Genomic DNA, 20,036 nt, shown 5'->3' with positions numbered 1-20,036 from the left:
TTGAGGTTGCTTGGGGCAGAAGCCGCGCGGTCCACCGAAAATCGAGCCTCGGCTGCTGTCGTACGAGACAAGGGCCACCAAGCCTGGATCCTGGCGAGAATGACAGCCTGAACTGTGCCCTTGACTGGCTGCTGAAATAGTCCAACCTCGAAAAGACGTGGTCGGGGGGAGGGGGGCACTTTACCAAGCCACTCTGCTTCAATCTATTCAGCGACGTTGAAAGGCTCGCCATGGGAATCTGTAGCTTGGCCTCCCTGACTGGTCAGAATGGTGACTTTCATGGAACCTTGAACGAGAGGCAGTCTTGCAACAAGCTCCGAGCTACCTTGCTTCTCCACAACCGCCGATCCTGAGATTCCGAAATGGTGTTTGTCATCATGACTGTCCTGCATGGCCGGAGTTGTCGCGTTGCTTATGGAATGAATGGCGTCGATCGGCTCTGAGCTATCGTTCTTTGTTTTGAAATCCGAGCCTGTTCGTTGCCAGTGGTTGGGTCGGCTCGTCACGTTGATGATAACATGAATGAGGTCGACAAGATCCGAGCTACCTCTCTCCGTCTCAGATTCCGAGCCTTGGACGTGGTGGTAATGATGGCTAGGCTGGCCCTGGTTGTTTCGACCTCCGCCCCCTCCATCGGCCTCGTGGTTCGCAAATGTATCCATCCAGTTACAACCCTCCTTGGGTGCTGCTGGGGAAGTCTTGACGCCTATCCCTTTCCCTCCGGTCGTACAATAACATTAGCCGATAATGCTTAGAGCACGGAGCCTCAGCGAATACGTACATGATGTTTTGGGTTGTCCCCCGATGCACTGCATGTTGAATTATGGGATCAAATGTTTCAAGACACACAGGAGTCTCGCAGCCGTGATGTGAGATTGGGTTTGTTGCGGCAGGAATGAGGGGCGAGGATGAGTGTCGGTCTCGAATATTGCCAGGGAACTAAGATACAAGACGTCTTTCGTGTCAGCGAGCAGGATCAATTGACATGGGGATGTCCGCGGGCTAACCTGAATCGTGCAAGCACAGCGTTTCGATCAGAAGCGTCAGGATGAAAGCCACTTCCTACCAGTACTGCCCGCGGTGTGAACGAAAGACGAAAAGACGACTCACGAATGTCTGCCTGGTTCCCAGGCACAATGCGCTGGAATGCGATGAGAAGCGGAATGGATATTTGGATATGGGGATGCTAACCTGCTGTTAGATATTTCATTTTCATCACTAGATAGCGCAGGTTATCGACCTCGCTCTTCTGAATGTCCAAGTCATTAGCCAAGAATAAAACAGACTAGGTTCTCAATTGCCTCATGAATTCAGACCCTGTCTTATCCTGTCGCTCAATCTGCAAAACTCTATACCGTGTCTTGAACGCACTCTCTAAGGGAGCGTGTTGGTCTTGGTTAAGGAGACTTCTGAGGATACAGAGTTCGAAAGCAGCCCCTGCAATTGCGTGAGTCGAAGGCCATCGAGCTAGAAGCAGAGCATACTCACCTATACTAACATCGATCGCCTAGAAGATTGCATTCTGTGCCGTAGGAATTGCTAGCCATGGTGAATAGCGACGGGAAAAGTCGCCAATGTGCTATCTCAAGAACCGCGCACGAAAGACAGAAGACAGGAAATGGCTAAGTCAAGTAGTGGGCCGACGACACGTAAGGTGTCGCGGTGAGGCGATAAAGCTAATAACTGACACTAGTTGCTTAAGAGCTGCTCTCGCTTGTCTTAGGGCTTCGAACTCAACATAGTAGGAGCATGATGGAAAACGCTTAGGAGTAAGGAGATATCACACAGACTACATTACAGATATTCGGGATTTCCGTTTCTCCCTTCTATTTATCATTGCTCTATACAACACAGGCAAGTTGTCCGTCCACAAAATTGTCTAGAGGAAAGCAAGTGAGCGGCTATCGCTGTTGCACATGGTGGTGGAAACCACCCCAAAGCGATTGAGAGTCCAGATCCAGAGTCCCGGGTAGATGTTTAGCTACCGCAAAAGCCACAAAGCCACGGGTTGTTTCTTCTGGACGCAATCTAGACCCAATAATAAGGTTCAGACTGTCGTCCACCTGGTTGACATGGCTTCCAGAAAGATACCACCTCTTGTGGGGCCGTTCGTTGCCTTGCCATATAGCGCCAGACAGGACTGAGAGACCGGGCTCGTCGTGTTGCCCAGGCTGATGCCATATCGACGGCCCCGTCAGTTGAAAGCAGGTTGAATGATCATGACTGGCTTCTAGTGATGTCAGAGTACCTGTACCTCTACTGGCTGCTGAGGACGAACAAAGGAGAAAGATGACTCCGAGCATACAACAGGTGACGCAAGAAAATCAAGAACGCAAGTTCAATAGGATGACAAGGACCAGGCATAGAGCGGATTTTTGAATTAGGCGTCCAAGGGGTTTTCGTGCTGACACCGATCTCCCCGAACTTCCAACTCGGCGATCCTACTTGCTCTCAAGTGGCTGGGACGGCGCGTGAGGCAATAACGTCTCAGGTAATGCGGCCAGTTGTAGGACGGGTCTCTGCAATGTACACACCAGACAGAGTTGACGGCCAAAATTGCAGGATACTCTCCATTTGTCGTGAGACCGGATCGACTCTTGAAAATGCCGCCTGACCTTGTGATTCAGAAGTGTATTCTCTCCTGGTGGGCCCAACCCTGAATGAGGGGAGGGAAGCCGAAGACGGCCTGCCATAGAAATCTCCCAGCCATCAAAATCCACGCTCAGAGGTCGGGCGCACGAACGCACCAAGAATGGGAACATTCTCTGGGCAGTAGAGGGAGCCCAGCAATCTTGCGACCGGGGAGTGTGACTGCTGCGCTGGGGTTCGGATCGCCTCTTTCTCTCTCTATGTCTCTTTCCGAATGTCTCAGTTCAGCTTTTCCCTCTCGACGGGAAATGCAAGTTGACTGTGCCCATTCATCCAGACAGGCTGACCCTTGACTTGTGCACGATTCTTCGCGGTCAACACACGAAGAGCGCTGGGCTGGCCATACTTCCCTTTCTGCACTGTTGACTCAAATGGAAGCCTTTTCATTTCACTGTCCATGGATGCTGTTTTGACACCTTTAAGTCCGGTTGCGGGAGGGTAAATCAGGGGCGTCCGTGAGCATCGACCCCAGGCAATGGCGGCAATCTTCATCAGTTGAACTGGAGAGACATGCCTGCTGGCAGAGAAAGCAGGAGACAGGTCGCTGCGAATTTGGATGGCTATCCTGGTAAAGGGGGCTGGAATACGATGAATGTTTCAAATCTGTTGAGTTGTTGTGTGGTTGTGCGCAGAGGCCGGAGACAGTGTTGGGGATTCACAGGGACAATCTTGGTCCAGTCCAGAATGAAATCTTGCTGCCCTCTCAGGGCAATTATCTCAGTCGGTGTATTCCATTCCCCGGACCAAGCGTGATCTTGCAATTGAAGGAATTCAAGGGTGGACCGCATGATTGCTCCAAAATCCCAGGCCATTGGGCGTTGGGCCGTACCCCTCCGTAAACCTGACATTGCGCCAATGGTCATGGTCGAAGTCTTGGAGACTTGTATTACAAGCTCTAAGTTCAAGGTTCAAGGTTCAAGGTTACGTCCCCTGTCATGCCAGTCTCGTCACGGGACGGTGCGTGGGTGCGGCAAACGCAGATTGCCGGCATCCGCACCTCATCTCCCATGCCTTTCGACAATCCCTTTGCCCTTTGGCACAACTCCGGGACATTTCCCAGGCCCTTTCCCCTTCTTTCCAAAGCATTTACCCCTTCTTCCTCTGAAACAACGGTCGCGTTAGCTCTTCAATCCGTCTTCCAGCAATTCCTCATGCTTTTTGTTGCTTACACGGGCTCGGATGTGATCGTGCCTACTAGCCCTACTCAATGCTGAAAGCAGTGGGCAGTAGTGAGTCTGGTCAGCAATCTCCATTAATCAATCGGAGGCAACCATCCCCTAACCCATCCCGTTCCTATCGTCCCCTCAGAATGCTACTTGAACACGAATGTGCCTGTTGCTTGCAGAGAAGCCCGCGGACGCCGACCGGCCCATTCATCTCAGTCGCAGAAGGGTATCATCACCACATCGATGCGCCCAACAGACACATTACCACGCCCGTGAACCTGATCCCCTCGATGCAGTCTGATCTCTGCCCAAGCCACCTACAAGGTCGGCATAAGTTCACGGAGTTCCGGTGCATTTCCGCAAGTGGTCGATAGCAGCTGCCATACAAGACTCTCATTCGACCAAACTCCCCTCTGAGAAGACACACAGACACACACAGGTCTACTGCCCTTCAACACCTGCACCCTCTTGATGCCTTTACAATAGAGCTGGCTCGGTAGAAGGAATCGATGGATGGAAAAAGTACATGGTCCCGAAGTGCTATTGTTGGCGGCCCTGTGGCGTCAGTAGCCAGATTGCCGCTCACCGCCCGCCCACCCCGGTATCCTCGGTGGTTCTTAGCTAGTTGTTCAGCCAGCCTCACGGAGTGTGCATTTATCTGAGTAAGTAGGTACCTAGTAGGCAGCGCTCACCACCTTGGCCACTGTGTAGGAAGCTTCTCCCTGATAGCCAGATTGTCCCCCATGTACATGCTCTCCGGCATATAGCAAGTTGACGTTGACGCACCTTACCATAGCTATTGGGCGTCCATATCCGATGATTACCTAAGTTGTCGCGATCATCCACGAGATTGTGTTCAATATAACTATAGGTAACTTCTGCAATAAGAACAATTTGATTGCTATTGATGTGCTTGTATAGATAGCCCAAGGTATAAGAATCGCAATTTTACCAGAGAGATCAAGCTGGTAATCTGCATGGTTTTCTCCGCCTTTTACTTTTGAAGTATACTAGTTATCTTCACCCATAGTGGACAAGGTCCAGCCATCCTAAGCTTAGAATAGGATCCTAACTGGCTTCTACCAATCATTGTTCTGGATTGGTTCTAGTCTCCCCCCCCCCCCCGGCTCAACATCCGGCATGAACACGAACGCTTGCAGGGCCGAGGAAAGGTAACCCACAAGGCCCGACAGTATGGGCAAGATGGCATATTCCGTCTACCACCCCTGAGCACATACTGTTGCTCAAAACACAGGGCGTGAAAGGTAGTGCCACACTGTATTTTACACCAGACAAAGTCGCCACGGTCCAGCTCTAGCTCCCCCCAGCAAATGGGGCAAGTTGCGTCCTCAGATTGAGTCAGCTTCATCAAGGGGCGAGCGTAACGATAGACCGGTGGCCGGCGCTCGTCGAGTCGAGACACCGCCGCAGGGTCCAGATACTGATGGACTGCAGCTCGCATTGTAGAATGCGCCTCTGACTTGTTACCACGGAGAGCAAGTCACGCAACAGAGTCGCACACCAAACTATGGCGTAGGCTTTCCAATCCGGTCGAGCCCATGGCTGGCCACACCATGTCTTTTCATGCAACACAGTACGGACCCCTTCGGTCAGCATCTCATGCAGCACTCCTCTATAGTAGCCCCAATGATGGGAGATGAAATCGAGCTGATGCCGGTCATCACTCCCCGCGGTCGCATCTCAGAAGTACACGCCGCGTTTAAAGTTGGCGTCGTTCTCTCGCTTCACCCTGAGCTCGTCCTGCTAGAGGATGCGATACAGCGTCAAGCTGACTAGGTCCATGAAGCCGAGCATATCTCGGCCGATGCCGAGCGCATGAAGAACCGGAGACCCCCCTTCATCATCCGCCAAGAGGTGAACCCTACATGGAGTCCAAAAACTAGGTATGACATTTCCTAGCAAATATTCTCAATGCGGCCCTGTCAAGAGCGGGTTCAGCCGACGGAACCATCTTGGCTTCCGGACAACAGAGACAGGTTGAGACAGACATGACTTCAGCGTGGTAGTGGTAGGGAAGAGAAACTGTGCTTGCAGACCGGGAGCAGGATGCGGGAGAGCAAAGGCTGATGATGATGCTTGACAGCAAGCTACTCATCTACAGCTATTTATAGGTCATTCTCGCAATGGGAGTAGATATAATTGAGCGGAATCGACGGTGTGAGTTCTTCTCATTCTCCGATTGCTTTAAGAAGTAAAGAACTGAGGTGGCATTGTAAAAAATTGTAAGAAAGAGATAAAGAGTCGGCGACTCCAACAAAGGTCAAATAAAGACAGAGCGTGAAAACGTGCATCCCAACACTGCCAGCAGTCTGTTTCGTATCAAAAGGGCTGTCCGGCTGCTCAACTAAGAGCAGACGCTGTGACAAAGCAATTGTCTAGCCACTGACTATGCATTGTAAGCATCTCTTTCCAGGTTATGTAGACCTCTTCCTGTATTCAGAAGTCTCAAAGAAGTGGCGGAAAACCGGATAATGGATTCAAGCAGAAAGGATCTGGTCAACTGTGAACAGACAACAGAGCAAAGATGGCATCGTCATCAATTGGATCGCTCACTGATTGGTCTTTCGGGTGGCCTGCCGAAGAGATCGAAAGTCATGTGATCTGTGCACGTGCCTGCCGTTGTCTACTGCTTTTTCGGCTGCGATGCCTCGGTCGCATGAACCACCCTCGCTTGCAAAAACTCTTGATATAATGCCTCTCTGCAAGAATCTTCGCACAGACAGCCTTGCTGGTGGAATCCTCGTGCGATGCTTTGCCTACATGAACCGCCTTGCTTGCAAGAATCCCATTGCATGCATTCTCCAGCACTTGGCCAAGCCGAAATAGCCTTGGCATTCGTCCACTGACTGCGACCTTTGGGACGGTCGAAGGTGTTTCCATCTCCCGCCTCGTGCTGACTGGCCATTCCAGGAACGACCTACTCCGGCCGAAACCACCAAGGAAACCTTGACACCGTGCAGTTCTCAGAATTGTATTTTAAGTAACAATTCAGCACAGTAACAAGTGTGAGAGGGCCCCCCTAGGCAGTCTTTACCTAGGTTTGATGTGGTGCGGGAGTCCCCGCGCGCAAGACGGCCTTGCATAGATGGCGGTAGGGTTGTCCATGGTAAACCTAGAAGAGAAAGGGACGGAAGAGAAGATAGAAGAGAAGAAATAGATAGACTGTCCATACATTTCGGCGCCTCGGGCCTCTTCGTGCCACGTGACCTTCTCCGTACACTTGGCCATTCCCGCGTACATTACGTGGGAATCCACGCATCCATCCATGCGAACGATACCAAAAAGAATGTTGATGTGAAGACATAGTAGCTTCCTTCAGAAAGCCCGAATGTCCAGTGCTCATGTTCCTTGACAGAAGGCCCAAGCAATCCAGGAATAGCGCCATACCTTGGAACATCCGATCCGCGCGCTTGTTCCTCCAACACATATATCCTCTCTGCACGGGCAAGATCACAGGGAAACTATCACCGCTATAGCTATCGCCATGAAAGGGAATACTGTCTAAACGAGCGTATACACTCTTTCAAGCCATGACTACGTCTGGTAGGGCCTGCTGGGGGTTTTCATGACGAGTCCCGGATCCACAAAGCAAAGGACAACGAAAATTACCGGGATCCATCGTTTGAAGCATGACTACTATTAATATTGGGAGGTTATATAACCATTACAAAGGGAATACTGTGGGAAACTCTTCACCTCTTCCGCACAGTAAGTGTTTGACTACCACCAACCGGATATCTCCGACCGTTCACGTCAGAAGCCATTTCGTCATCATCATGGCCGAGTCCTCGCCTAACCCCGAGCACGTGACCGGACTCATCGCGCCAACTAGTAGTAGCCCGGGCCTGGCCGATTCGTCCGAGGTGGATAACGATCGCTATGGCGAATTTGAGGTATCGTTGGCGTCCAAGGTACAGACGCTCTTCGCCCGGAAAGAGCTATTTCACGTCAAGCGGCACCGTTACCCAGGGGTACGCGCCACTCACCATCCAGCTCCCTTGCGACCCGATCAATGTCACTACCGTCCCGCGCGGGCAGATGATCTTCACCATGATCGTGGTTCACGAAGAGGACAAAGGAGGATGACCCCACCGGCGCCGCTACGGGCATGGAGTTCCAGCTATTGCCTCAGTGTCTGGCGGAGCGCATGGAGGGGTGGTACATGCGGCTATGCAGCGATAGCCCCGGTGAAGTCGCCGTGTGGCCGTACTTTGGCGCGGAGGTGATTGGCCAGGCGGTGAGCTTGTATCAGTGGGACTCTCATGACCAGCAGTGCCGCCTCCTGTGGGTCCACGGGCAGTCAACCTTCTCGAAGGATCAGGATCTGGCTTTCGTGCTCTCAATCTTGGAGCTGGTGAAGAGCCAGGAGTTTCAGCATCATATGGGGGTTGGGGAGGCGGTCAGTTAGGTATTGCGTCTCTGGCGTTGGGTCATGCATAAAGGGGGGTCGTTCTTTCGGTCATTGTGCTGAGAAACTTCATTGTGCTTAGAAACTACACAATTAAAACATGAATCCGAATTCTTCTTTATCTTTTGTAGATTATTGGGCGTGATGATCCGGAACCTTCACATCGAGCCATAGGAACCACATCACGTCCCAGAATCTTCCGATCGCGCACATGGTCGAATACTCTGCTGCGCATCTACAGCCAGGCTTCGCTGAACATGAGACCAATTGCTGTTCTGCGAAGTTCATCGAGTGATGCTACCTTTTGACAAGCACCGAACAAAGAAAGTCGATGGGATTAGGGCTAGCATCGGAGCTGCTTCTTGGATCCCGCAACGCGCCGTGCCGCCGACCGGAAGACAATCTCTGCCCAAGGGCTAAATAACCGCGGGTCCACATGATGCAGGTGATGCAGTAGAGACGAGGTGGGCAGATGTAACCTCGGAAGAGCCCAGCTCCCCTTGCATAACCCCGCAGTTTGATGTGACGAAGTGTGACTGGCATCGATGCTTATTTATCCGCCTATCACGGAGTATCATGACGCTGCCCTACCAGCAGACCACCCCACCCCATCGCGGACGACTGTGAGGTATAAGTTAGTCTATGTTCCTCGTCAAGGCCCACGAGCTAGTCTTCTCCTCTCCTCAGAAGTCTTCGCATTCCTCACGCCGCTTCGTCCCGGTCGCTTAACCAATATGCATCGAATTATCACATTCCTAGTCGGCCTGATCCCCTTTGCGCAGCTCGTCCGCGCCTCGCTGGACATCGTCCCCGGCGCGACGTGGACTGCGGCGGGGACCAACAAGCATATCCAGGCCCATGGGACCGGTAGGCAAACCCGTTTCAGACTAATGTCAAGAGTCCTTACGCGAGCAGGCTAACCTGCGACCCCATGAGCGTCTCAGGGCTCACCGAGGTGGACGGGGTGTATTACATAATCGGCGAAAACCATACCTCCGGCTCCAGCTTCCAGTCGATCAACTGCTACTCTAGCACGGTAGGAGGCCCCGAGATTGAATGCAATGCGTGGTGTCGTATGCTAACTCTGCTCTTGAGAATCTCCTGGACTGGTCCTTCGAGAATGAACTCTTGACGTTGCAAGCTTCCGGGGACCTGGGGCCTAGCCGCGTCGTCGAACGGCCCAAGGTGATTTACAACGACAACACGAAGAAATACGTTATGTGGCTGCACATCGATGACTCGAGCTATGCGGAGGCCCGCGCGGGCGTTGCTACGAGTGATACTGTGTGCGGAGCCTATACCTATTTGTATGTACGCCCCTTTAGCCGGCGATGACTACAGGGTTCTGAGGAGTGTCAATCCAGGAACGCGTCGCGGCCGCTGGGGTTCCAGTCTCGAGATCTCGGTCTCTTCAAAGGTAGGCGCCTCTTGACTTTGGTATAGTGGATCGTTGACTGATTTTGTTGCTATCGCGCAGATACCGATGGGACGGGCTATCTTCTCACCGAAGATGTAGGTGTTCTTGTACCATGAGCCGTCCCCTTTCTAATGTCGTGTCCAGAGGGCCAACGGTCTGCGCATCGACCGGCTGTCGGCCGACTATTTGACCGTCGAGAGCAACGTTCATCTCTTCACGGCAGACTACGAGGCGCCTGCCGTATATAAGGCGGGGGACACGTATTTTATGTTTGCCAGTCAGCTGTCAGGTTAGTTTACTCCCCCAGACAATTGATAAATATGCTAATTGCAGACGGGAGTAGGGTGGAGTACGTAGATGTTATTCCGTGATTGCTCGTATTGACGCAAGCACCAGGCCCAAATGATAACAAGTATACTACGGCGACAAATCTTTCCGGGGTAGGCCACCTCTCGGACACTTATTGACCAATCTAAGACACGATGCTGACTCCTCCCCCCAGCCCTGGTCGGACTGGGCGGACTTTGCACCCTCGGGCTCAGAAACCTACAGCTCGCAGACCAGCTATGTCGCCGATGTGAACGGCCTTGTGATGTGGGCTCACTCCTATACACAGACGCGCAGAAATCCATCGCAGGCACTAATCGTAACGCAGGTACATGGGCGACCGGTGGGTGTCGACCGACCTGGCCTCGTCCACCTACATCTGGCTTCCGTTGACGATCAGCGGAACTACCGCCACAATTGTACGCACTCCCATGCTATTGTCCCAATCGTTCCTTCTTGACTGAATGATCCTCGATGTAGACCTCTGATGCCGCCTGGACCCCTTCCTTTCAAGACGGCACCTGGACTACTGTCTCTAACACCACGACATACGGCGCCAAATCCGCCGGTACGATCGTCGGATCCGCCACCTCCATCACCTGCTCCGGCTGCAGCTCCGAGATCATCGGCTGGCTCGGGGGCCCTGATAACGGGACCCTCACATTCGACGCGGTGGACTTCGCCGCCGCTGGGGAGAATACCCTGCAGATCTCGTACGGGAACGGCGACAGCACCCAGCGCTATTGTTCTGTCACCGTCAACGGCAAAACGCACGTCGTCGCCTTCCTGCCCTCCGGCGGGCCGCAGACGCTACGGACCAGTGTGCTGAATGCGGCCGTCAAACAGGGTAGTGGGAATGTGGTTACCTTCTCTACGTACAATGGGGGATACTGTGGGGATTTCCTGCCGTTTTGTCCGTTTGAGCTTCCTGGCTGACGTCTTTCGTACTGTTAGGTCCTGATATTGCGGGCTTGGTTATTTCGTAGGGGCTGGATTTGGCTGGGATGGGTCCGCTCGGGCAGGAATAGGGTGGAGAGGGGTGTATGCTGGATCCCTTGTCGATTTTGTCGATTGCGAGACTGAAGTGGGATGTTGCTAGTGAGGAGATGTGTAGAACTGGCGACGATTGCTCTTTTTGGATGCGAAGTGTATTTGCAAAACCTGAACGACAAACACCACTTGAAGAATGGGAATTAACCTCTGCAACCTTGATCTTACAGCTTTGGATCTAGTAGCAAGGGAACTTGCGATCATGGACATGTTTTGAACGATTGTCACACGTATAGTAGCAAGTGATATCTCGCATTACCATCCAGCTGCCCCGCGAGCCCGAACTCGGGAGCTTCATCGATTGGTTTTATCCCATTGCGATCAGGCCCAGACCACCAAGTTGTAGTGGGAGAGCCTGTCCAGGTTACAACGACTACGATATCAGACCCTACGTGGTTCCGACATGCGCATACATATTAAACCTCTTTGTTGGTCCAAGTCGTTGCTACCAACTGGTCGAGTCCTCACCGTATTAGCTGAACCCTACCCTACCCGACCTAGCAGACTCCCTCCGGAGTAAAGCTTATTCACAAAACAATTGCCATCACGCTCACTCCACCTAGCAGAAATGCACCGGCCCCAATTCCGCAGACGCGTCCAGCGCCGCCAGTGAACAGTTCAGTCGAGGGAGTTGCGGTGGCGGTGGAAGAGGCAGCAGGGGTAGAGGTCGGCACGGAGGACGAAGCGTCCGCGACGGTGCTCGACGTTGTGGTCGGGATGATGGGGACGGAGGTCGAGCTGCTGCTGCTGCTGCTGCTGCTTGTCTCATCCACGGAAGTCGAGGAAGAGGATGGGGCGGACGGTGCAGAGGTTGGTTGAGTAGCGGTGGTGGTATCGGGGACACCCGCGGCACTCGACACGGTCGGAGTCAGCGTCACGCCGTACTGCTGGGCGCAGGTTTCGCGGTCCAGGCCCTACACTAGTTCACTCTTGATGGTCTTGCATGGTAAGAGGGATGTGTGGACCTACAGTGGGACAGCAGTAGGGGTCCTGAAGGCAAAAGGAGTCGCCGGGGCAGGCCCCTGCATGGGTGTTGGTTAGCTAGCCGACGGTGGAATGGAGATGCTGGCCACGTACAGGTGCCCCCCGGACAGCAGGTGTCACCCCGCGAGGGAAAGTAGCAGGTGTTGCTGGTGCCGCAGAGGATCGAGCCTTCCGGGCAGTCGGAGACGGTGGTCGTGCCGGGGATGAAGGCGCCGTTGCCGTTGCTTTGGCGCTTCAGGAGGTGCAGAGCCTCTAGCCGAGTGAGGCCGTGCGCGGTGGCCGTGGCCACGAGAGCGATAAGTGTGATTAAAGAGGGACGCATGTTGACCAAGAGAGAAACAGGGTTTGAACGGGTGAAGGTGAAGACAAAGCAGGGTGGAGAAAGAACAATGAGAACAGGAGCAGCAGGGGACGTAGGCCCCGGGCTTTATAGTTCTTTGTCGCTGGCCCTTTTGATTGTGCCCGTATATACCTCCAACACCAGAATACGAGGTCCCTGCATCGCGTTCGCTTGTTCCTGGCGGCTAATCTGCGAATACGAGTCCCCTGGCCATTGAGGGTTGTGGCCAAGGAAGTCTGTTTGGCGAGTCCTGTCGATCCCCTCGTGCCAAGACCGGGGTGACTGGACTAGCAGTCGTCGCAGAGTACGAGGAGTCAGCTGTCTGGTAGAGTGAAGACTGGATACATTAAGCAGTGTGTTGGCGTCTGCCTTGGGCCGATGATCTCAATTAAGCATCGACGTGCAAGGGTTTATGGCCCTCTCACGAGGGGGATTTAGTCATCGATGGCGGCCCATCAGATTCAACAGTCTTTCTTGCAATCCTTGGCCAGGCAGGGTGTCTAGTGCGCATCTGTCGTACGTAGGATCGATTCCAGGCTCGCTTCGGTCCCGAACTATTGAGCGACTATCCCCGGGCCGTGCCAACTATTGATGACAGTAATTGTCTGCACTACTGAGCCCTGAGGCGCCAACCAAACTACCCTAGCAGTAAACGCCCTTATAACTCCCGACTTCTTCTCATTCATCGATTATGACAGCCACGCCAAGGAGAGTGGAAATCAGGTCAGCCGCTCAACACGAGCCGGGATGCAGCCCCGGGCCACGAATGAGTGCTTTAGTGTCAATCCTTCTGCACCCCGCAATTCCTGTCCCGCTGGTGTAGCAAAACATTCAGATAAATGATGGTTAGTAGGACTCTAATTGTACTTGCAACCAATACGTCACCACCCTACTCTGCATATGCTCCCCCTTGCCGTCAGGGATCGATGTGACAGATGGATACTTAGTCAAAGGTAGGGCAAGAAGCTCGGCCCGGATAAACTCCGCCCGCAATGCCGCCCCACCAATGGCATCACAGCCTGCTCACTCATTTCATTCACCAGCCACCCCATGAATCATTCCATCAATGGATCACTACTCGCAGAAGTGACAGCAACATCAAACTATACTATCATTTTATCCACAGCACCATCTAGCATGATCATCGCTCAGGAGCTCTCCTCCTGGCTCTCTCCCTCCACCGTAAAGGTGTCCAGTCCGCCGCACCTCGGCCACCCCGCCCCCTCATCGCCCGAGCTGCCCCTGCCCAACCCCAACCGCCGACCAACCATCATTCTCTTCCTCCGCCACTGCGGCTGTCCAGGTTTGTTTGCCTCCTCCACGGCCATCCTCTTTCAACGATGTTGACCAGATCAACAGTGGCGGAATCCGATTTCCGCACCCTCCGTCAAGCAGCCGCCCAGCACCCGCAGCTCAACTTCGCCGCGGTCTCGCATAGCGATGCACCCTCTACGGCGCGGTGGCTGGAAGCGGTGGGTGGGGCGGCAGAGCCTGGATCAGGGCCTGGATCGCATCCGGTGCAGATGATCGTCGATACCGAGCGGCAACTGTATGCGCGCTGGGGCTCCGGGGTGGCTTCCTGGGGTCACGTGTTGAGTCCGAGCGGGCTGATGAACATCGTCAAGTTGGGGCGTGAGAAAGGGATCTGGAACCGGCCGACGGAGAGCGGCAGTCGGTGGCAGGCGGGGGGGTTCTGGGCCGTGGATAGTGAGGGGATCGTGCGCTGGGGCCGGCCGGCCAGGAGGGCGGATGATTTTCTGGATGTGGAGGCGGCGATCAAGACTGTTAGCTAGATGGTTTTATCCGGTATTGGGTTGGTGTAGTTATCTCCAAGTCTAGTTGAACTGCTCGTATGTGAGATGGATTTGCGTGGCAACTGATGGTGCAGGGCTTCATTGGTCTAAGCTGGGAGTTGTGCTCATCTACGCACAGCGACAACAGGATACACCTCGAAAACAGCCTGCTGTTCCGGTGAGAATGCCCGTCGCAGCCCTACGCTGGCCCGGTTGAGCAGCCACCACAGTCGTTGGTCATCTGCCGCCTCACTCAGGGGTCTTGTGAACCGGTCCCGAGTAAAGTCCCACGAAATGCTCACGCCAGTAGTACGTTCGAGTTCCCACCAGTCTTGAAGCTTATCCCTCGTCTGCTGGTCCAATTCTGGCGGTACATCCTCCATCACATAGACTGTTTGGATGTGCCGGAAATGGTGGAAGATGTCGTGGAATAGGCCGGCGGAATTGACGAACAGCTCTCTGGCCAGCGCGATGTGTCGGACGGCGGGCGGTATTGTGGTGACGAATTGCCCAGCCAGCTCCTCCAGTCGCTCATGTGGCTCGAGGATGAAATTGAGGTAATCCTCCGATGCGCCTGAGCAGACGTACAGCGCATCGTGCATGGGGTCGAACACCCGTGCTACCGTCAATGGTTGCTGTGCGGGATCGACTGTGATCGTTGCTCCTTGGCGCTGGAGCCATCTCAGGGCAATGGCCCGCGCCTCCTGATCCACAAAAAGCTGCGGAAGGTCGATCCGGATGTTGTGCAAGAGCGTGTGGCGGAACTCGAGCTTAGGCTGTCTGGCCCCGGTGTTTGGGTCGCAGGGGCTCAACTGCCAACACCCTTCCCTCCAACGGTAGATGGGGCGTCCAAGTTTCTGCGGAAGACTGTCCTCCCAGATGTGTATTCGTAGCTCTGCTGGAAGATATCGGAATTTGGAGAAGCCCATGATGTGACTCGTGGGTATCTGGGATATAATGATAGGCAAGGAAGGAAGTCATATATCCAAGAGTCTGGGCCTTGCTGGGCACCAACAACAGATCATACTAGACCTAATATTGCTTAGCTGGTGGGTCAGGGATCAGTCGTTACGATCCTCTCAGCGTATGAGATAGGCGTACCACTACAACTTTGCCTGCGCCTTGCGCTGTAGGCCCTCCTGAACTAACCGCACAGCGTCCGCCGCACATCCAAACGAAGCCTGATAACCAAAGCCGCCATGGCCATAATTATGCACCACCGCCACCCCATCGATTGTCTCTTGCTCCACCCGTGGTCCATCCTTGCGTATGGGACGCAATCCTACTCCGTGCCGGACAATATCCAACCCTTCGATGCCCTGCCCTTCCGCCACGAGGTCCGGACATGCCGCAATCGCCCGCCTCATGATCCGCACCGCCAGGTTGGGATCCGGCAGCGGATCCCACTGGTTCTGCTGGTAGCAGCCGCCCAGAATCGTCCCGCCCCCGGCGGCGCGCGTCATCATGTAGCATAGCTCCTCTTCCCCGTCGTCTGTTCCGGACAGGGCGGCCATCTTCCCCGGCGTGTTGCGGACGACGACGATCTGTCCGCGGCCTGGGTAGAGGGTCTCGTCGCGCACGCCACCGAGTGTTTTCGAGGAAAGACCGGTGCAGTTCACCACGAGGTCTGCTTTGCGTCCGGAGTGGTGGGCCTGTGCTGCGTCGGTGATGTGCGTGAAGACTGCGCGTTTGAAGACGGTTCCGTTTTTGCGACACTGGCCTAGAAGCCACGGGAGGTAGATTGCTGTGTTGATGCAGACGGAAGTGAAGGTCTGGGCGCTGTCTATACCGGGAGGGAGCTGGTCTTTGGGCATGGATCGGAACTGCGTTGTGGTTTAGTGGACTGGTTGAGAGCAGAGCGGGGGCCAGATACACACGTTGGAAACGACGTCGCGGTACCACGGCTCAGCGTTCATGAGGGCCGCAAAGTTCTTGCCGGTCGCTGTCTCTTGATCTTGGGTGCGGTTGTAGATCACATTGTCTGGATGAGACTTAGGGCTGAAGAGGCACTAGCGGATGAAGGGAGTGGGTGAAGATACCTTGGAAGTGGATGCCGGCTTCCGGGTGCTTCTCTGTTATTTCTCGCAGCGGTTGCCAGGTTTCTCGTTCCCATTTGGCTTGGTTGCTACCGGCTGCGCCCATTCTACAAATTGTCAGCATTGCAGGAGAGCCACGAAGTGCGAAAGGGGGACGCGTACGGAGAGTAGTTGGCACCGGCCCAGGGAGACGCATACTCGATGTCATAGTCTCCGGGCATGTGTTTGGCGGCCACGGTGATGGACTTGGTCGGGTCTTGCGATAGCAGAAAGGCGGTGGTGAGTCCGGAGACGCCTGCTCTGAGATGGCATCATCAGCATAAAGCTTCCAGTATGGCCCGAGCAACACACCCAACGATCACGATAGTGTTTGTTGCCATGGTCTTCGTTCCTGACGGATGATTTGTGTGTGTTGACAACTGATGACGGATGGAGATAAGCCCACGCGGGAGGTGGAGATTGATCGCGAGGGGCACGTGATCCTGCTCCTGGATAAGATAGCCCGATAAGAGCACGTGATGCGGAATCTTTCTCTCTGCGTACGGACTTTAATTAACGAAATCAACAAGTTGAATAGCTTCATTCCCTCGCTGCCTTGGTCTACATTAATGAAAGGTCTCTCCCGCCTACACCCTTATCCGGAAACAATCGCCATGGCCACAACACAGAGACTTACACACTGATCTTCGGGAAAGCACCATCATCCACCCCCATTTCCTCCCTTATCGCCACTATCGCCATCATCGTCTCCATCATCCCCATTTCCGTTCCCATCCCCGGAACCGTGGATGATATCCGCCGCGATCTTCTCTGCCAACATATCTAGACAATTTATCAGCTAGGACCCAGCACATCCTCTCAACCTCAACACCCCCTTCGACTCCCAAAATCTCCCACACAAGGGAAAGAAAACAAACTCACAACAAGTGGCCTGCGGATGCCCCGGCGGCAAGATGGCGAACGCGCTCGCATCCACCACCCGCAACCCGGTCACCCCAAACACCCGGGCCCGATGATCCACCACCGCCATGCTGTCGTTCCGGGTCCCCATCTTGCACGTGCACGCTGCGTGATAGATGGTCATGACCGTCTGCCGGATCGCCTCCAGGATCTCCTCGTCCGTCTGCACCTTCGGCCCCGGGAAGTACTCCTCGCCGATCACAATGGGCGCCATCGCCGCGCTGTGCCACGCCTCCCGCATCCGGCGGTAGATCGCCACCACCATCTGCGCGTCCGCCTCCGTCGACAGCCAGTTTGGCTGCACGATGGGGAGAATGTCCGTGTCGTTCGACGCGAGCGTCACCGTCCCGCGCGAGCTGGGCGCCACCAGCGACCCGATCATCGACGCGTACATGAACCCGTCTTTCGGTTGGTCGAGCAGCGGATCCGCCAGGTCGCCTAGGTAGATGTGGAAGGAGATGTACTATCCTCACCTCCCAGGGCGAGCCAGGGCTGGGGTTAGGAGTGGTCAATGCTGAGGGGTCTTGAACGGGGATGCGCACCTCTGCTTCCGGCCAGCTGGGTGGAAACCATGACAGGTTGCCCAGTGTATCAGCAGAGAACCGCTGGCGCAAGGGATCCGGGATCTTCTCCCAGGCTAGATAATCGGCCGATGGGTTGCTGAAGAGGCCCCGCCGCAGGGAGAAATACAAGGCGAGGTGCTCGGCCGCGAAGGCGGGGTTGTTGGCGATGTTGGTGCCAGTGATTAGACTCACACGGTATGACGGACCAAACAAGAGATGCTCCCACATGTTCTGGCCAACTCCGGGGAGATCGACGAGCTGCGGGATGTTGTGTTGAGTTAGGGCTTCCGCGGGCCCGATGCCGGAGACCATCAGCAGCTGCGGGCTCTGGAAAGCCCCCGCCGAGACAATCACCTCCCGGTTGGCGTGCAGGGTGTACGTTGACGTCCCGGTGCGCACTTCCACCCCGCTGGCCTTTCGGTCGGCGTCGAACAGTATCCGCTTTCCCATCGTGGTTTTGTATAGAGTGAGGGTTGCCAGCCGGTCATTGTTCGCTGCTGCGCTCATGAATGCAGCTTCAGAGCTGCTCCGTGTTCGGTCCGATGGGCGGACGGTGAAAGGGCACCATTGCGCGCCTAGTAAGTGTCCACTGCTGAAGTCCTGTGTCTCGTTGATGCCAATTGCTTGCATTCCGCCAACCATCCAGCTGGAGAACGGGATGCTGTCGATTGGGTAGGATACTTGGAGGGGTTCCCCGGCCGGAGAATATGCGGCCGGGTTGTATTGCGCGGAAGCGTTGGGGGGCCGAAGCTCGTTCTGAGGGGGGTAGAAGGTGGGCGTTCGTTGGTAAAATGGAAGCACCCGATCGAACGTGTAGCTTTCGTCCTGCACGAGGTCCGCCCATCGTTGCATGGAGCCATTATCAGGCCTGCAATGTGTTAGCAGTACAGGGCTCGATCTTGTGGATACTCTGGGACGGAAACCTCTGGTATATCATTACGTTGCATACTGAGCTTGACGCGGTCAGTGTCATGGTGCCAAGTTTTCCAAATAGATAATCAGAGAATAGAGACTCCTCTTACCAACCCCCAAAGGTCTTGTGCCTGGCATAATGTACTTTCCGATAATTCGCGCCCGGTATTGGGGCGGTGATGAAGTTCCAATCAACGGGGGTGGTTGAAGTTGGACTCGATCCCAGGCCTATAATCACGGCGCCTGGAATCTTCGCCACTGGCCAAACCACCTCATAGAAGTCACCGGCCTCAATGAGAGCCACGCTAAACTTTTGCTCGGCCAGTCGGGCTGCCAGCGTGAAGCCCGACGTCCCCGCGCCCACGACGACGTAGTCGAAACTCGCATCGCTACCAAAAAGCCCTTCTGTCAAATTATGCGATTTGGTTTCTGATCCGTAATCTCCTGCAACGACGAGCAGTAGAATGGCTAGATGGGCTTTGAGCGAAAGCATGACGACGATGCAGGATGTCGACTCTGTGTGCCTCTGTGAAGGATCCGCGGAGTTGATTATTGGCTCTCACGCGTAGCACCTTGCGTAGTGTGAGAAAAGATGATATATAATACATTATGTGCAGCCTTCTGATACCTGAAGACAGTGCGTTTGCCACTGCTACTGTGGCCGGCTATTTTTTGACGTCTGAATGGCATATGATACACCCGAGGCATTCCACGCTGTGCGACAGCCACAGCGCTGGTAAGACGACAGCACATGCTTGATCAGTATAGGGCATCAAAGCTGCACTGGAGGTCGGGTTGTTTCAATAAGATTTGAAAGAACATGCCTTTCCAAGCAACTTCTCTTCGACTTCGCAAGTCCTTCTTGATCGTCACATCCTCTTCTCCCTTTGAACATTACATCAACGTGATGGAGATTTATCCAATTTAAAGATGCCATAACCTTCGAAAAGCACTTACTACTGGATTGTCCTCCTTAGAGTACAGAATCACGAGCAGGACCTAGGTATGAATTGTTTTTCTAGTGTACAATTACGATATCTTCGGTAAGATCGTCACAGCGGACAATCCATTACTAACCAGATTATTTACCATGCTACCCATTCTGCTATTTCCTTTCGATGCAGACTTCCAATATTCCTAATCTATCACCTCAACAGCCACCTTCAGCGGATTTTCCTCCTCAGGAGCATTCTGAGTATACCGAGCATTGAACTTCAGAATCTGCTTGCTCTTGTTGAAGCTCACCACATCCTGCGGAAGCGGCTTGCGCTGATATACCAGCTCACGCCCTCGGTGCGGCGGCGTCGTGAGGGAGCCGATGTATCTGCAAACAGTGTGGCTCTTGAGATGCGCAGTCAGATATTTGAAGTCGAGCGATCCAGTTTCTGTAGACCTTCCGGGAGTATCTAT

General features: G+C 54.2%; 7 protein-coding genes across 7 annotated transcripts; 3 read left to right on the top strand and 4 right to left on the bottom strand.

Moving 5' to 3' along the window:
• Positions 1–7,465: 7,465 nt before the first annotated feature.
• BO82DRAFT_399377 (uncharacterized protein) lies at positions 7,466–8,244 on the top strand (the record flags this gene model as incomplete). The annotated part of the gene is made up of 2 exons (XM_025639101.1): positions 7,466–7,807; positions 7,915–8,244. 2 exons carry the CDS (start codon positions 7,466–7,468, stop codon positions 8,242–8,244), a joined length of 672 nt encoding a protein of 223 aa, XP_025494742.1.
• Positions 8,245–8,860: 616 nt separating this feature from the next.
• BO82DRAFT_389955 (glycosyl hydrolase family 43 protein) lies at positions 8,861–11,201 on the top strand. Its single transcript, XM_025638488.1, has 12 exons — positions 8,861–9,111; positions 9,189–9,280; positions 9,340–9,551; positions 9,609–9,661; positions 9,722–9,756; positions 9,806–9,950; positions 10,005–10,010; positions 10,058–10,101; positions 10,164–10,255; positions 10,317–10,407; positions 10,469–10,880; positions 10,943–11,201. Exons 1-12 carry the CDS (start codon positions 8,979–8,981, stop codon positions 10,972–10,974), a joined length of 1,347 nt encoding a protein of 448 aa, XP_025494741.1. The 5' UTR covers positions 8,861–8,978; the 3' UTR covers positions 10,975–11,201.
• An 84-nt stretch (positions 11,202–11,285) lies between these two features.
• On the bottom strand, positions 11,286–12,400 carry BO82DRAFT_351762 (uncharacterized protein). Its single transcript, XM_025634506.1, has 3 exons — positions 12,116–12,400; positions 12,008–12,060; positions 11,286–11,952 (listed from the first exon to the last, which is right to left on the bottom strand). The coding sequence occupies exons 1-3, from the start codon at positions 12,342–12,344 to the stop codon at positions 11,566–11,568; spliced, it is 669 nt and encodes a 222-aa protein (XP_025494740.1). The 5' UTR covers positions 12,345–12,400; the 3' UTR covers positions 11,286–11,565.
• A 1,017-nt stretch (positions 12,401–13,417) lies between these two features.
• BO82DRAFT_351761 (uncharacterized protein) lies at positions 13,418–14,433 on the top strand (the record flags this gene model as incomplete). The annotated part of the gene is made up of 2 exons (XM_025634505.1): positions 13,418–13,665; positions 13,722–14,433. Coding segments are annotated over exons 1-2 (596 nt in total), but the record flags the coding sequence as incomplete, so codon positions are not given.
• BO82DRAFT_7357 (uncharacterized protein) lies at positions 14,218–15,194 on the bottom strand. The gene has a single exon (XM_025641504.1). The coding sequence runs from the start codon at positions 15,082–15,084 to the stop codon at positions 14,281–14,283; it is 804 nt and encodes a 267-aa protein (XP_025494738.1). The 5' UTR covers positions 15,085–15,194; the 3' UTR covers positions 14,218–14,280.
• Positions 15,195–15,258: 64 nt separating this feature from the next.
• BO82DRAFT_372236 (FAD-dependent oxidoreductase) lies at positions 15,259–16,571 on the bottom strand (the record flags this gene model as incomplete). Its single annotated transcript, XM_025637310.1, has 5 exons — positions 15,259–15,978; positions 16,033–16,136; positions 16,195–16,298; positions 16,354–16,491; positions 16,543–16,571. 5 exons carry the CDS (start codon positions 16,569–16,571, stop codon positions 15,259–15,261), a joined length of 1,095 nt encoding a protein of 364 aa, XP_025494737.1.
• A 196-nt stretch (positions 16,572–16,767) lies between these two features.
• On the bottom strand, positions 16,768–19,379 carry BO82DRAFT_381369 (GMC family oxidoreductase; the record flags this gene model as incomplete). The annotated part of the gene is made up of 6 exons (XM_025637845.1): positions 16,768–17,013; positions 17,113–17,614; positions 17,694–18,582; positions 18,638–18,667; positions 18,737–19,031; positions 19,190–19,379. 6 exons carry the CDS (start codon positions 19,377–19,379, stop codon positions 16,892–16,894), a joined length of 2,028 nt encoding a protein of 675 aa, XP_025494736.1. The 3' UTR covers positions 16,768–16,891.
• Positions 19,380–20,036: the final 657 nt, after the last annotated feature.

The sequence above is a fragment of the Aspergillus uvarum genome (genome assembly GCF_003184745.1).
Source record: "Aspergillus uvarum CBS 121591 unplaced genomic scaffold BO82scaffold_10, whole genome shotgun sequence".
NCBI lineage: Eukaryota > Fungi > Ascomycota > Eurotiomycetes > Eurotiales > Aspergillaceae > Aspergillus > Aspergillus uvarum.
This window is presented reverse-complemented; position numbering and strand designations above follow the sequence as displayed.

Coding starts and splice junctions, on each gene's coding strand:
- BO82DRAFT_389955 (XM_025638488.1), top strand. CDS start 8,979: ATGCATCGAATTATCACATTCCTAGTCGGCCTGATCCCCTTTGCGCAG. Junction 9,281..9,339: donor TCAACTGCTACTCTAGCACG/GTAGGAGGCCCC, acceptor TCTGCTCTTGAG/AATCTCCTGGACTGGTCCTT. Junction 10,408..10,468: donor GCGGAACTACCGCCACAATT/GTACGCACTCCC, acceptor TCCTCGATGTAG/ACCTCTGATGCCGCCTGGAC.
- BO82DRAFT_351762 (XM_025634506.1), bottom strand. CDS start 12,344: ATGCGTCCCTCTTTAATCACACTTATCGCTCTCGTGGCCACGGCCACC. Junction 12,061..12,115: donor CTGCTGTCCGGGGGGCACCT/GTACGTGGCCAG, acceptor ACACCCATGCAG/GGGCCTGCCCCGGCGACTCC. Junction 11,953..12,007: donor ACCCCTACTGCTGTCCCACT/GTAGGTCCACAC, acceptor GAACTAGTGTAG/GGCCTGGACCGCGAAACCTG.
- BO82DRAFT_7357 (XM_025641504.1), bottom strand. CDS start 15,084: ATGGGCTTCTCCAAATTCCGATATCTTCCAGCAGAGCTACGAATACAC.